This window comes from Chlamydotis macqueenii, chromosome 9, assembly GCF_036417535.1.
Source record: "Chlamydotis macqueenii isolate bChlMac1 chromosome 9, bChlMac1.mat, whole genome shotgun sequence".
In the NCBI taxonomy this organism is placed as follows: domain Eukaryota; kingdom Metazoa; phylum Chordata; class Aves; order Otidiformes; family Otididae; genus Chlamydotis; species Chlamydotis macqueenii.
In genome coordinates, this window is record NC_141564.1 from 17,595,684 (window position 1) to 17,611,361 (window position 15,678).

The 15,678-nt window shown below is 38.8% G+C and overlaps 1 protein-coding gene across 16 annotated transcripts in view; it reads right to left on the minus strand.

Moving 5' to 3' along the window:
- Positions 1-15,678, minus strand: part of ABCC5 (ATP binding cassette subfamily C member 5) — a 48,839-nt gene that overhangs the window by 19,871 nt on the left and 13,290 nt on the right. For 8 of the 16 annotated variants that reach the window (XM_086755103.1, XM_086755111.1, XM_086755110.1 and 5 more), the window contains 12 exons: positions 13,888-14,048; positions 13,498-13,653; positions 12,600-12,747; positions 7,655-7,888; positions 7,371-7,544; positions 5,922-6,069; positions 5,264-5,412; positions 4,513-4,620; positions 2,381-2,731; positions 1,326-1,397; positions 1,070-1,194; positions 383-455 (listed from right to left, as the gene is read on the minus strand). In XM_086755103.1, the coding sequence (XP_086611229.1) occupies positions 383-455; positions 1,070-1,194; positions 1,326-1,397; positions 2,381-2,731; positions 4,513-4,620; positions 5,264-5,412; positions 5,922-6,069; positions 7,371-7,544; positions 7,655-7,888; positions 12,600-12,747; positions 13,498-13,653; positions 13,888-14,048 (1,899 nt within the window). Of the gene's footprint in view, positions 1-382; positions 456-1,069; positions 1,195-1,325; positions 1,398-2,380; positions 2,732-4,512; positions 4,621-5,263; positions 5,413-5,921; positions 6,070-7,370; positions 7,545-7,654; positions 7,889-8,351; positions 8,399-12,599; positions 12,748-13,497; positions 13,654-13,887; positions 14,049-15,678 lie in introns of those variants that run through there. The other 8 variants (XM_086755104.1, XM_086755112.1, XM_086755115.1 and 5 more) reach the window with 3 other exon arrangements.

Genomic DNA, 15,678 nt, shown 5'->3' on the forward strand with positions numbered 1-15,678 from the left:
AATGTGTTATACATTCAAACTCAAGGTTAATACACTTGAAATGCAGCAGTATTTTTTTTTTCCTTATTTTACTTTTTTTGTAGTAACATAGCCATGTTTTTTTCTTAGCTATTTTAAATCAAGTTCAGATAGGTTCTGTTAAGGCAGCTAAACTTACAACATAATAAAAAACTCCCAAATTGTCCACATCTAAGTCAAAAATCTGGCACAACTCTCAATAGCCCAGGGCCTGCATAGAGCAGCTCAGCTCAAGGAGGTGCATTCAATAGCTTGGCTTATATGCACACCACACTGACGGTCCCCTCGCTCCAGTCTAGTCTACCAAAACAAAACTCTCCTTTTCTCCATCTAATAATTAGTTTACTATAAGCAAAATTTATACCTCTGTTAGGTCCCCATTTGGAAGGATGGCTAGGTCCGGCCTTAGACAGCAACCATTCAACACTGTATTGTATCTGAAGAACAATTAGATACGTAGTAAGAACACCGGTTTTCCCCCAGAAGTATCTAGCTAATACAGCATTATCTCACTTTCTGTACTAACAGCAGACATTCCAGCAGCCTAAAACAAATAATTTGCCTTGGATTCCCAGGAGGGAACTGAGGATAGTAATTAATCACCTACTGCTGAAGCAGAGTGAAGGTAAAGAGGCAATTTCTTTCCAAGGGTAGCTAGCACAGGCCACAGGGAAGGCCTGCACTGGGGGAGAGCCATGGAAGGTGCCAGTATATTGTAAACAGCAGCTGTTGTGTTTAAAGAGGGCAAGGCCATGATAGCAAGAGCAAATGCCACCTCAGTGCTGCTCCACAGCAGCTGCTAAAAACAGAGACAGTACTCCAGCATGAGGTACAGCCCCCACTGCAAACGAGCAGTGACAGACACACTGACAGCCATCAGCCACAGCGTGCAAGAGATGCAAGCTCTTAAATGAAACTTAAAGCAGTCTTAAAGACAGACTCTGAAAGGATACGTAGGCTTTAACTGCATTGTACTCCGCTTTAAGTTTTCCCACACTTGGGCCAAGAATTACTAAGCTTTCACAAAAGTCAGCAAACAGTTCTGACAAACCTTTCTTCATCATACTCCTTGCCAAAAAGAATGTTGTCCCGAAGTGTAGCATTGAGAATCCAGGCCTGCTGGGCCACATATGCAAATGTTCCACTTACTGCAATGCTACCCTCCAACAGGGTCATCTGAAATTAAGGACAAACTGTGAAATTATGTTATTCTGTGTTTAGAATAGATTTTCTTCTACAGAGTACAAGTAAGTAAAACAGGAGAAAGGAAAGAGAAGAGCAGAAGTAGTCAAAACAGAATTTCTCACCTGTCCTAAAATTGCTGAGATAAGTGAAGTTTTTCCACTCCCCACACTGCCACAAATTCCAACAAGTTTTCCCTAGATAGAAAAAAATTAAATTATGGTACTCATTTCTTACATTCTCCATCCCTTTCAGAATTTGGACTACCTTTAGTACCTCTGAGGGGACAGCTGGACATTAATGAGGGACACAATAGACAAAAAAGCAAGACAGCATTTTAACTCTCAAATGATAAAGAGTGAATACTATCCCACAGTGGACTAAAACTGAATCAACTCTACAGGTAAAAATGAGTGTATTTTAAGATCAGCTTCCCTCTGACTGGGCTTAAAATACAGGGTTTTTATAGTCTAAAATAGTTTAAACTATCCCTCATACGACTGCAGGAGAACTTAATCATAAATATATTTATAAATGCATGGATCCAATTACTACAACATCCAACTGCCAGAGTGTAAAACTTTTATATTTGTAGATGTCGTGTATTAAGTTCAATGCTTTTTCTTTGACATTTTACATGCTTTTACCCATCTTGGAATGAACTCCAACTGCTTCTAAATTCTTGAAAATTTCTGTGTCCTGCTACTAAACAAAATTCTCCAGGAAGAAAATTGCACATTCTTCAATGAAAAGCATTGTTACGCTCCACTGTTCACCCAGAATATATCTGAAACCCTGCAGAATTATCAAACAGCTGCAGGAATACACCATCCACCAACATCCCACTGATGCGCCTGTTGCCCTGCTGATTCTTTAAGCTCAATGGCTCATTTACAGTACTGAGAGCTACAAACAGCAAAACCATCAGTTAGTTCTGAAAGCTATACAGTCTGCCCTTGTTTCACAGGCTGTTTGCAAAGATCTAGTTTGCTAAAATGGCACAGCTGTTTACATCAAGATCAGACACTGCATCCTGGATACTGCAGTTGCCATGGATATTACAGGAGTGCACAAAAGCAATATGCTCCATTTCATGCAAAAAACACACAGCTCTCTATTCCAAGGGACAGCTAAAAATGAGGCCTTTTGAAAGCTCAGATTTCCTCTTCTCTTCTCTTACCTTCTCTATCTCCAAGTCAATGTTGTAGAGAGTCCTCTGAAGCCGAAGGTTAACCAGGTGGATGATTCTGTTCTCCTCTTCAGGGCTAGGATGGTCATCATTGTCCACTAGAAGATGGCCCTTCTGCTCTGCCAGCACAGCTTGCTGTCCCTCATTCTGCAGCTTCATTTTCTCTTTCTTGCCCTTGGTGACTTTCTTGTCTTTTTTCACTTTGGGGGTCAACTTTGGTGAGCTCTGGACGCTGGCGTGGGAGAAGTCCCAAGCCAAGGTAGCATTTTTCACCTCTATCGCGGTGTGAGGATTGGCTGGTTTTTTCTTTATCATATGAACCTCTTCCATTAGAAATAAACTCTGATAGGAGTTGTGAGAGAGGTGTAAAGATGAGACACCTGATCAAGACTGGGAGACAAGCCTATGGCACACTCACGCAGCAAAACACATCAGGCTATATAGTAGCAGGAAGCTGAAGAGCAAAAGGTAGCTCATTAGTGTAAACTAACTCCAAGCCTGCTAAGTGGCTGGGGCATTCCTGGATGTGGTGGAAGCACTTAGATACACTAAGACTTTTACAGCAGTGCAATATTCTGCATGCGGTATGAGAGGGGCTTATTCTTTTAACACTGTTTGCAACTGCAGCTCTGTAAATTCCAGATTAAAAATACATTAGTAGAATACATGAGTTGGAGAGGAGACATCGCCCTGAGGGAAAGTGACTGACTTGTCCTGCACACCAACTCACTATGGAAGAAGATGGAATTACTTTTAACTTCAGCCTTTACTCTTCAACTTTTCTGCTGGAAAAAAAAAAGGCATCTCACAGAAATTTAGCTGACCTCCCTTGGGCTGCTTGACAATAAGAAGCCATTAAGTCCACTGTATCATGTTTTCCACCACATCCATCAGTTATTTACAATCAAAACAGATGAGGAAGAAATTTTTCACACACCTTAATTACAAGATAAAATGTTTTCCACTTCATAGTTTATGTTTTGAACTAAGAAGCCTTTTGTGATTAAAGACTTCTAAATTCTCAGCCTTATTTACTCTTGCAATTGCTATGCCAGAATCACACGTTCCTAAGAAAGCTCATACTCATTTACAGAGCCAAAAAGTCAGTTACATTTTTACGGTGATGTTAGAGTATCCCCACCTTGTGTTACACTCCCTACACAAATTACACTGTTTACAGTCAAACTAGGATATATTACAATTTCCCCTCTCCTCCTCTTCCTCCCTGAAACTTCCTTCAGCACATTAGGATTTAAGAAAGCTTGATTTCAGAAGATGAAATAAAAACGCTCAAAAGCAATGGGATCTCAAAACCATTCTGCAGATCTCATTCTTCTCACACTCAGATTTGTTTCATGAATGCATTACACATAATCCATATATCGTTCAATGTTTGTGGAATTCTGTTTGGAAATTTCTGCAATGTGCAATGCACTGCCGTCTTCAGGAGAGAAGACAAAATAAAGGCCTGTCCTCTGAGTACATACTAAAGTACACACAGCGTATTCATTTCACAGGGATTGAAGGATGAGATAGGACTGTTTGTCATAATGATTTTAATTCTCTGACATAGATTCTGTTTCGTCAGATCACAACTGCATTTTATTCATATAGTGGAGTTTCAGTCACTTAAATCTGGTCTGGAAATATAAAACCTCAGTTTTTCATGACTACAAATAAAACCGTACTGGCTTGTGCAAAGCTGCCTACATAATACATGTCATTTCCAAAAAGAGCTTCATTAGCAAAACATGAAATTTCATTGCAGACATGTTACACTGTCTTTTCATGCAGATGGTCTTAAAAGGGAGTTTAAGAATTACTATACCATAAGCCATCCAGTCCTGTATTCTATCCCTTACAATGGCCAATGTCAAAATCCTAAAATCATTAAATAAGAATATTTTGCTTCCCACACTGGTATTATCTTATACTTCTAATGTTCCTTCACTAGATTTGAACCTCTTTTGCAGAATCCAATAATCTGGAGCGCTAAGTGTAAAGAAAAAGAACTACTCAGTCATTAAAACAACATTACCTTCCCACTGTTCGTTTAGCATCTATTATACACATACAACACTCCATATTTACAGTTAAAACTGCAAGGTCAAATGACTGCTTACCTTAAATCTGTCCACAGAAACAGATGCCTCAGACAGAGACTTCACTGAGAAAGGTGTTACTTTTAGAGCAAAAGTCATTGAATTAAAGACAGTGACCACTGTGAATGCCTAAAAATGAGACAAAAAAGAAAATCACATTTGAATGCAATTTACTAACAACTCCAACCTTCTAAAAGCTGAAGTGTCACCAGAGCAATTTAAAGCCACAGAAAAGGCCCACAGACCAAGAGTAATCATTGAAATATTGAACAAATTCTCCAACAGCAGAAAACAGCACATCTGTGCCACTCCTCCTCCAGTGATTTGCAACAGACCAATATCTCCAGTGTTTGCGAGTGTGCCAACAGAAGCAGCTAGCAAATTCTGCCTTAGCCTATTACTTGTGAAGACTCAAGTTTAAATCTTGTTGTAAGACGTTTGTGCTGTTTGCATCCAAGCACATTGCAAAACAAAAACATCCAGTAATCCCAATGCCCATCTGAACAGCAAACAGGAGTGCTCGTTTACATTCAGCTCAAAACCTGTTCTGGGGAAGGTCGGGACTGAAACAGCATGGAGAGCTTTTTGTGCAAAATATAGAACTACACCTGCTGCTGTCACACCCATCAGATGTTCACTTCTGTGAGCAAGGCCACAGCCTGTCCACACAAGCACAGCCACAAAACAAAGGATATGATGAAGAAAAACAGCTTTGCAGAAAAGCTACTGTAACAATATTGTAAAGAATATTTTCAATACTGTAGGAAGTTACCTGAGCTGCTGTAAGATCGTAGCCAAGGATCATATGGACAGAAAAGGTCACCACACTCGCAATGACCACAACTATGGGAGCCACACCCACACTGATGCTCTGGAAGTAGCCTGCACGCTCTAAGATTTTACGTTCTTCCTCACGAATTTCTAGAAATATAAATAGGGGCACCACATTTGAAGTATTATTTGGGGGGTACACACACAACAGACACTACCATAGCACTATAAACACTGAGTAAGGGAGGCCTAACTCTATGCTTTAGCATTTATCACATTATACACCTTCTTATAAAGATCGCAGTTACAGAGGAGCAAACCGTAACAGTCTGTAAACCTCCGTAAGAATAGAGGTCTTTTTACTTTATCTAAAAATGGAGCAGCTAGCACCTTTATTAAATGATAAAAAATTGAACAAAATTTTAAAAATTAAGATCAGTACCAAGCCACAAACATCATTATGCTAGAAGGTGAAACTTTAGAAGCAGGCTTGTTTGTCCAACCCATCATGCATAACAAACAGGAAACCTGAAGGATGAAAGTGTTGTTATGCTGCACGTACATCAACTTCTGTGGTACTAAGCTAGGAGGATGCACTGGGCTACCAAGCAATGGGGCATCTGCACAAAAGGAAATGGTTACAGATTGCGTGGACTCACTTTGAACATTCTGAGAAAATGGTTTGACCCAAGCATACATTTTAATGAACTTAATGTAATTGAGAACTTCATTCATCTTTTGTACACGCTCATCTGTTGTTGATACACATTTTCTTCTGAAATAAGCTGTGAGACGCGATACAAACATCTGAAACAAAAGGCAACACCATGCAACATTAATGGCAACTCAGAAAAAGCAAGTACATTCAAGTCCTAATTACGAGAGAAAGTCAACTTTGGATCTGAAAAAGGGATCCAGAGATGGGGCAAGAAGCCTGTTGTTTTAACACAAAAGTCAGGCTGGAAATACTACTCATATCCTCCCACCCCATCTGCACTGAGCACTAGACTCACGACATCAAGTTTCAACAAAAATAAAATTTATGAAAATAAAGGTGCATGCTTTTACCAATATTGAATAGTACCAGATTTGTTAAATTTTCTGAAGCACAAAGACTACAAACTTATTAACACAAAGACACACCAAGTTGACCCTCACGGAAACTTAAGAGTAGAATTCATTTTAGCCAACTTTTTAACTTGGTCCCACAAGGCAAAAGAGCGAGCTGGACTTTGTACAGCCAGACCTATTTCTACCATATGTCAATGCTAAGAAGGTGGTAAAACAGTTTTAACATTTTTACTAAATCAATCTAAAAACAAATAGTTGTTTACACGTTTCTAAGTATCTGCTACTCCTAAATTAATCCAATTCTGAATTTCAAAAGCAACACACTACTTCAGGAAGTTTTTAGCTCCTTGCCTTTCATCATACTCCTGTAATCTCTTTTGGAGTCCCCATCAATAGAGAAGGACTGCTGAAAAGAACTGGAAAAGATGATCAAACCCCACTCCTCATTCCTCTCTTTAAAATATAATTCCCATTATTTTAATCCTTACTGTCGGTCAGATAAAGTGGACCTCACAGTATTCAGCCTCCACGCTTTTTAAAATTTGCATTATGAACACAGTGACAAATCCTCAGCAGTCTTACAGCGCATTTTAAAGGCAAGAAGATTGTGGCTTGAACTGGCCTATTTCACAGCTCGACAGAGGTAGAGGCAGGAGTACCTAATCAAGAACACCCTCTCCCAGATGCAGTGCTTTTCAACATCTTTTGCTGAAATCAAGAGCGATGTGTTCATGCAACACTGAGCTCCTGTACACAAGCTGGAAGTCTTACGTCTTTCCAGTCTTGACCACAAGTACCTGAGCATTCTGCAGCTTAATTTAACTATGCATATTTATCTCAGTCAAATCTATCAGCTTTTCTATTTCCATTTTCTAATTTTCTTTATCATTTTGAGCTTCCTCTTTCCAAATTTCTGCTTTGCACACCATCTTCAATAGCAGGCTAAACCTAGCACATTTCAACACCTTCTATTCAGAATTGTACATATGTCTGACCCAAAAAAAAAATGAAGCAAGTCTTAACTCTTTCCAACTCACCATTGCCGGGTAGAAAAGGATGAAGACAGCAGAGCCCAAGAAGCCTGTTGGACCCAGAATAATCACATTATAAACCATTCCTAAGATGGCCACGATAGGGCCCCCAGCCAACAAACTGCCAACTGCTGCAGCTTCAAACATCCTTTGACCATCATTGGAACATACATTTATGAGCTGAAAAATACACAACAGATTATTTAGACTTAAGGCGCTGCTCATTCTCAAAGAAATATATTGCATATCCTTTTTCACACTGCAATTTCCAAAATGATGCTGCAGCTTACCTCTCCAAGAGACTTCTCCTTGATGTTCTTCAGCTTAAGTATTTTCTTAAACGCCATTGTCAAGATAGCTCCACGCAGTCTAACCCCCGTGCGGTAATTCAAAGCCCAGGTTAGCGCAAGGGACCAAGATCGCACTATTTCCGTCATAAAGATGCCAAAAACTAAAAACAAGCTGTACTGCAGGTTGGACTCACTCTGTTGGGTATACTCCAAAAGATGTTTCACAACGAACGCCTACAGGAAGAAATGCAAGCTTGCATGAACACCCATCATCTCAGAAGACCATGCAACAATTTTATGTTAAGTTAGAAATAAGTAGGCTATTTTGCTTTTAAAAGAGCCGTTTGAAATAGAAAGCATCTTCTTTCTAGAAGTAAAAGGTGTCAATACAAGAAGTACTGTAACACAAAGCCCTGCTGAGAGCCAAGCACTGAGTCAAATTTAGTAAGTAAAGAGAGTTTAATTTGGAACCATATTCCTCGCAGCACGCTTCTAATCCTTCATGTCTTCTAACTTAACATAAATCTGTCAGTTAGCTGAAAGCAATGCATTATCATATAGAAGAGTTTTAAAATATAGTCACTACTTAAACATCTGCGCACATTAAGAAACATTCCTTTACGTGACATTAACACCTTTTTTATTTTATCTTTGGTTTGCTTCAAACGTGCTTATTTGATAAAAAGGAACAATGTACCTACAGTTGTAGAGGGGAAGAGTGAGAAGGACATTTGCAAAACATTCCTGGAAATAAACATCAGCAGTTTAATAGTAAAGAAAAAAACAAGCAGCAAGCACAAGGTACGCAATACCACAAATCATTGGGGACAGGGGAGAAAAAAAAAAAAATACAAAAAATTAACCATTTGATCCCTCCCCATACCCTCTCCCCCAAAAACATAAACACTTTACCTCAGAAATCATATTTCAAACATCACCTGCAGAAAGAGGACAGCCCCCAGAACCACCGATTCCCACCTCCAGGTCTTTGTGATCCAACGGCACAATATAACATCATACAACTCAATCACCAGCAATATTAAATACTACTGACTGCGAAACAATAGCTTTTTATTTGAAATAAAGTGCCATCTTCAATAGTAACATCTCAAAAACACTGTACAACAGGTAGAGCATTGTATAAACATACAATCTGCACATACAAGATAATTATAAAGGGCTAATATCTAACAGTCAGTCTTAGCCTCTAAAATAAAATAATTTGAAACTATACACAAAATTATAAAGATACAAAAACAGATCATATTTGTTGAAGTCCACAAGAAGTCAAACTTGCAGGTGCCAACAGAGGAGGCTTCTTAGGCTGCACAAATTCTGAAATCTGGTTTTAAAAGTATCCTACAGTAAGGCTTCACAGACAGCAAAAGATTTCCTAGAGAGCTTTTCAACAAATGATGCTTTAAGATACTGGTGCTTTTGGTATGCTATTACAGAGCAGAGAATTACCTTTGCCCATCATAAAAAGCAACAAAAAAAAAAAATCTGAGATCAAAGAAAATATTTGAGAAGCCTTTCACATCATAGTCCGTTGAAGTCCTCTTGTCTAAACCAGGTTTTGCAAATAAGAGTTCTGTATAGTTTGAAGAGAGGAAAAAAAACCAAAACCCCACTACTTCAGCAAAGGTATTGATAGCTATAGCCCAGCACCAAATAACAGAAAAAAGATTGAGATCAAATTCATCTGTTCTGAGGAAGATAATTCTGCACATGAGAACCAAGGAAACATTCTGTAAATAATTTTGCTCTTTCATTTTCACAGGTGTGAACTAAAGCCAGATGTCCATCAGGTTCTAGAATGGCCACTGAGAAAATTTACATACCAATCCCTGAACAAATGTGAGGAGCTCACATTCACAGATCTATCACATTCCAACTTTCTCCTTACTTGGATTTAGTTCTACATCGACTGTTTGGACCATAACTGCATACAGTCGGTTTGCAGCTACTAGGGAGATTACTGACTTCTTTTCCAGTATTCAATCCAACATATGCAACCGAGTCACTGAGCAATCAGGGTGAAAAACCCCCTTTTTCCTCACGAGCTGTAACTCAGCATGGTCGCAGACTGCCAGCATTTTCTCACACACCACAGCATTGCTGAAAGTCTCCAAGAGAGGATGTATAAAGATAGCAGATGTTTCCTGGGGTTTCATTCCTCCCAAAACTTTTTAGTGCAATTTTTCAGCACTATTTTATAGATTCAGCATCTCCCGTGACGAAATAGAGACCAGCTTACATTATACCCCCATTGTTTTCGGTTTTTTTTTTCCGGAAGAAAGAAAAGAGGAAATAGCAGATTAAAGAATTTTGAAAAGGGAAGAGAAAAAAGTCACACAGAATTAACATTTACATCTGAACACATACTATTTAAATTCAAACTAGTTTAACAACAAGAATCCAGCATAAAGTTATTTACAAAACAAGAAAGTTACAGTACAAAAACTAAAAAACTCAAGCTAATGGGTGAAAAGGAACTCCTGTGACTATTACCACAGTAGTTGGTACTAGCTGCTCAGCTGTCTTAAGCATTCCCATTGAATAAACATTACCTTACCTTTGCTCTTGGCGTTGGCTCTGCCCAGCAGGATTGTCTCATTCTGACGCAGAAAACAGCCATCCTGAAAATTCTAAAGAACAGCTTCTGTCACTGGTCCCACTGCAGAGCCAGCGTCCCTGCTGCAGCCAGCATGCGACAGCACGGGACAGGCTGCAACTGGAGCAAACTGGGAAATCGGGAAACTTACCTCCAATAGCTTACCACTCCCCCCTCCAATAACTGACCAAACTGTCAAGCTGTGCTCCACTAAGATAGCAAGTTTCCCCACCTCCCAAACAGGAAGAATAGCTCTGAACAGTTGCAAACAAGTACATTGTTCAGACCTGGAGTTAAACTGGTTATGTTTAGTAATCAAAAAACTTCTTTGCTCCTCAACCCCAACTTGCAAGTTTTGGTAGCTGATCAAATGGCAGCAAATAGAAAATTATGGGGATAAATAGTATTTCACCTATACCGGCACATTCTGATGGTTATTACAAGGCAGTCTGACACATGCAGCTGTCTCACCAGGTTACAGGTTTGGATACTGTGCCAGATGCAGAATTTATCAAAATAAAGAAAAGGAAGACCCTTGAAGGATCGGATTAAAAAAAAAAAAAAAAAACAAACAACCAAACAACAACAAAAAACACCCAACACATAGGAAGTCTGCAACAACTCCTTTCCAGATATAACCATCACAATGCTCATTAGCAAAGCCACAGCTGTTGGCTGGCATTTCAAGGGCACAGACATTCAATCACAATTTTTGAAGTTTAATATAGTGTTTAACTCCATTTTTATAATTTTCACCAATACGTAAGGCCAAGTCAAGTGCTTTTCCTGATCCCCCTTTTCACCTTCAGGTGACTGAAAGCATGTGACAATACAAGAAAGCACTGATACTTCTGAGGAGACAGCATAGGCATATCTATGAGGCATGCCATTTTTAAAAACAGGAAGGAGGGATGGTAAAGACTTATTTTTCATGCCAAATGATGGAAACAAAAGGGAATTGTTCCTTATTCAGAGAAATGAATAAGGTTGCCTGTAAATAGGCAAATGTCTATAGATAATTTTAAATTATACCCAAATTGAGCATCAACTGCAGCGGTAGCCCCTAGGCTAAAAAAGCTGGTTTCTCTCCTTCCCCTCCCGCTCTCTCTCATTCAGCGGTTCAGCTGAGACAGACTGAGAAAATTACACTACAGAAATTAGGGGCAACCCTGCTGCAAGTTCTTCACTAAAGATAAAAGTAGCTGCTAAAGCCCTGTAGTGAAACAATGACAGAAGCTCTTCTTGGGGAAAGCTAGTGCTGTCAAAACCTTAATCACGATTCATTGTTAATTACCAAAGTATGTTTGTATATTTTATAACACAGGCTACTATAAATTATTACCAAGAAAACAATACCACAGAAACATTTATTGTTATTCATATTACATGAAACAAGGCAAACTTTAAAAAGGCTTAAAAAGCAGAACATCATTTTGATAAGACATTTAAAAGCAGGAAAACATTTTAAAAAGACATTTCACCTAACAGTGCACCCAAGTGTACTTACCCAAGAAATGAACCTTCAGCTTACCAGCACACTGAAACGTGTACTACTAGCAGTAATACTGCTCCTACTCCTCAAGGGAAATGTGTAGAGAATAAATTTAGTCAAAATTTCAACTGTAAATCTGCACAGCACGTGCAACAAACAGGTGACAAAAAATGGTGTGAATGTCAAGTCCCGTATGTTGTTATCTTCATTACGACCCATAGCAACAAACAGCAGCGGTTCCTAGAGGCAATAACGTACTCTAACACTTCTAGACGAAACCTGTCTGACCATTCTCTGTAGGATCAGTAAAGACTATACCCACAGACTTCTTGAGACCAGCTCATGTTAGTTTTTAAGTAGTGCTCTAATAAAACTGTTTCGTTCCACTTCTTGAAGACTGTCCTATTAATGCCAATAATCTAAGATTAGTGTTTTATCAGACTGAATTTTATTCCAAGATAAATTTACAGAATTGCAAAAAGAAAAATAAAACAATTAAAAGACCTGCACATAAGAATTTTATGCAAAAAGACCACATACCAGTTAAGCAAGAACTTTAAACTATACTCAAAATCAAAAGAGAAAAACCAAGTGTGCATTTTCTTCAGGAGACCTAAACTCCCCCTCCCTTCTCCAAGAACTTGCCTCGGTATTCAGCAACTGATCCATCAGCTGTAGGAAATCTATCCTGGATTATGAAATCACTCTGGAATTTTGCCCCAAAATTTCTAGCTAGCCAAAATATTTAAGTGATTCTGCAATAAAACCGTAAGATTTTACAGTTGGCCATGAGATGAAGCCCTCTGGGGTTGTTAAAAAAAAGGATGGATATTACTTACTGGTCCACTAAAACCCGCTAGCTGCGTGATCATCAGACACACTATGGAAATGATGAGCCTGGTGCGGCAGAAAATCCACACAACCCTCCGGAGAGAAGCATCATCAGGCCCACTTTCTTTCAGTTCTTCCTGCCACAATCTCTCCAGCCTAATAAAAACAGAAGCCTTGTGTTATAAAGTTTTCACCATCAGAGAAGGTACAATCTCACAGGTACTTCTTTGTGAAAATTCCAAGCACTTTCTAGCTTAGAGTAACAAAAATTACTAGATATCAAGCGAAATAAATACATGGTACATTCTGTGAGGTAAAGAGAAACATCTGCATCTTGAATATCTACGTTGTGCTACTTCTACAGAAGAGAGAGATACAAAACACAATGTCTTTTGCTTTGCCTGGGGTCTCTTTGGCAGTCTTAATATACTGACTTGCCACAGTCTTTCCTTGCTGATCTGACAGAAGAGTTGTGGAGTCAAAATCTGAGAAAAATTCTCATTAGCCATAAAAGGTAAAACTGATTGCAAGAGCTGACCCACATTCAAATCACCTTGCTACTGTCAGTATTAATTTTCATTATTTTAGCACAGGACTTTTTTCAGCGTAGCCTTGAGAAATAACTTTGTTTTAATAAAAAATAGTTTAAAGACATGCAAAATTAGAAAAACAATTGCAAAGCACTCCTGGAGACAGAATCCTGTAAGTTCACTGAAATCAGTGAGCACAGAAACGGTGCAGCAGGAAGAAGTGGGTCTACGAAGGATAAAACTAAATTCCACTGTTTTGAGAAAGGCAGAACAAAGTATCAGTGCTGTTTTTCTAGGGCAATATGATATCATTATCTATTAACTAACATATAAAAAAAAGGAAACAAGAAAATAACACGGAACAAGATGTCTCTACCTTCTACAATTGACATCTGAAGACTCATGCCTTGATAAAGACCATACATCATCCATAAACAATTCCCCTTTCTTGTACGCTCTGTGAGCCAAAGGAGTGAGCCAGGAGAAGGTCATGCAGGAGAAAAGCCCAGCATTATCAACAGGGTGCTGGTGTCTAAAAGAAGAAAAAAAAAATCACAAACAAATGAAAAAGGAAACAGAATTGTAAATCCCTGAGAAAAACAAAGCCTCCTTTCATTGAAAGTACTCAAGAGTACCAAACGGCCCACGCCAGTCATACTTGCTAAATAAATTCTAATGTTATCAGTATCGGTCAGCAGACCTACAGCTGCAATCCTGTTTTGAAAAGCAAATGCTGTATCAGTTCTTTTGTAGCATAAAGACTTACTTGGAAGTAGTCCGTATGGGTTTTAGCACATTCAGGCCATGGTGGTATTTGCCCTTGTGATGCTCTTCGTCCAGCATTCTCAGCTGGGAATGCACGGAGGTGTCCAGTGGCAGGCCCTCTGCCCGAGCAGCTGCTTCCAAGGCATCCTGGCATTCAATCTGCTTTTACAAGAAAGACAGCAGAGTCAGAGTTCAAAACTATGTTTGAAGTCCATGACTCCTGACTCCAGCAACTTTGCACCTCTTTCTTCTGTAAGTTCTTGCATAACAGCAATCACTATCATTTAAATGTCTTAGTGGACAGGCTTCAGTCTGGTAGCACAGACATGGAAGGCAGACATTCTAGATCTGCATTAGATTGCTGCATTTGTAAAACATAAATTAAGATCAGTATTGTGCCTGTGCATTCAAAACACAGACAGACAGACCAGACTAATCTTGCATCCTGCCACTAGAAATGCAACAGAAAAAAATTACAAAATTGAGTACCTACGACATCAGTTCAGGAAATCAATGACTGGCTTATGCAGTGAAATTAAGACATACATTCTTGATGAATTTACACCCTCTTTGTGTAATTTAGATATTCTTATCCATCCAAGTTATTTTCAGAATACTACTAAAGTCCCTTTTTCAAAAATACCTTGGATTAGATTAGAAAACAAATATGCATTAAGCAGAATTGTACTTTCTGTTATAATGTTTCCTGCTTTTTCTCTTTTTCTCTAAACTAAAGAGAACAAACATGACAATCTTCTCTGCTTCCAGCCACACTTCTCAATGGCTCAGCAACTCTATTAACAACCACTTAAAAGGCAAGCCTTATCTCTGTGGTGTTTTTCCAGAGCCCTAGTGAAAGGCAGACTTAAATGCCGACCTAAGATGAGAAAGGAAACAGCGATGATATGGAGTAGTCAAAATGTTGCAGAGTTCAAACAAACCTTTTGATCAGAAGCTAGATGTGGCAAAACTGCCCGAGATTAGCTTGATATTTATACTTGCAAAGGGCTCACTACTGGTTCTGCTAACTTAACAGATCGTTTATTGCAGTGCCATGTTCCCTGTTTGTGTTCTTGGTTTTTGAAATAAAGCTATTGGGGGGGGGGGGGGGGGGGAACCTCAGTTCTGAGGTAAAAATCTTCCTGTCTCGCATACAGAGATACTATGTTTACCCTTTTCAGTTGACTTACCAGAGAAAAGTTATTTTATTTCTTTGAAAACAGCAACTCTAAGAGTCTTGTAGCCTCGTAAACACACCGTATCTACAAAGCACTAACTGCATATCAATAGCAAGCACTTGGTTCCTTACCTCACATCCTGTAACTTTTTCAGAAACACCACCATTTATCAGAGACTTAGTCTGTACTACATTAATATGCAAGCACGGAGCATATTAAGACCCCTAGTTTCCATTCATGTGAAGGACAAGAACAGGGAATCGATAATAGTATAAATCTGTCCTTTATTTATTTAACCAAAGTACTTACATAGTACCTAAGCATATTGTCAACAATCCATGGTCCTGATCTCAAAGTTATTCACTAAGCCTAAAGCTATGAGCATAAAATAAGATAGCAAAGTAATAAAAAAACAAGACCATTACAACATTATGACACATGGAGGGACTCAAAAATAAGCGACACTTGAAATCTGAATTAAAAGACTTCTCACTCAATTTATATTAAATTACTGACACTAACAGCAGTATCTCCTTATTAAATCTACTCAAACCAGTGTTCATACAGGACCTCCCAAAGACGTCTCAAAGGACTCAGTAGCGGGGAAAAGTTCT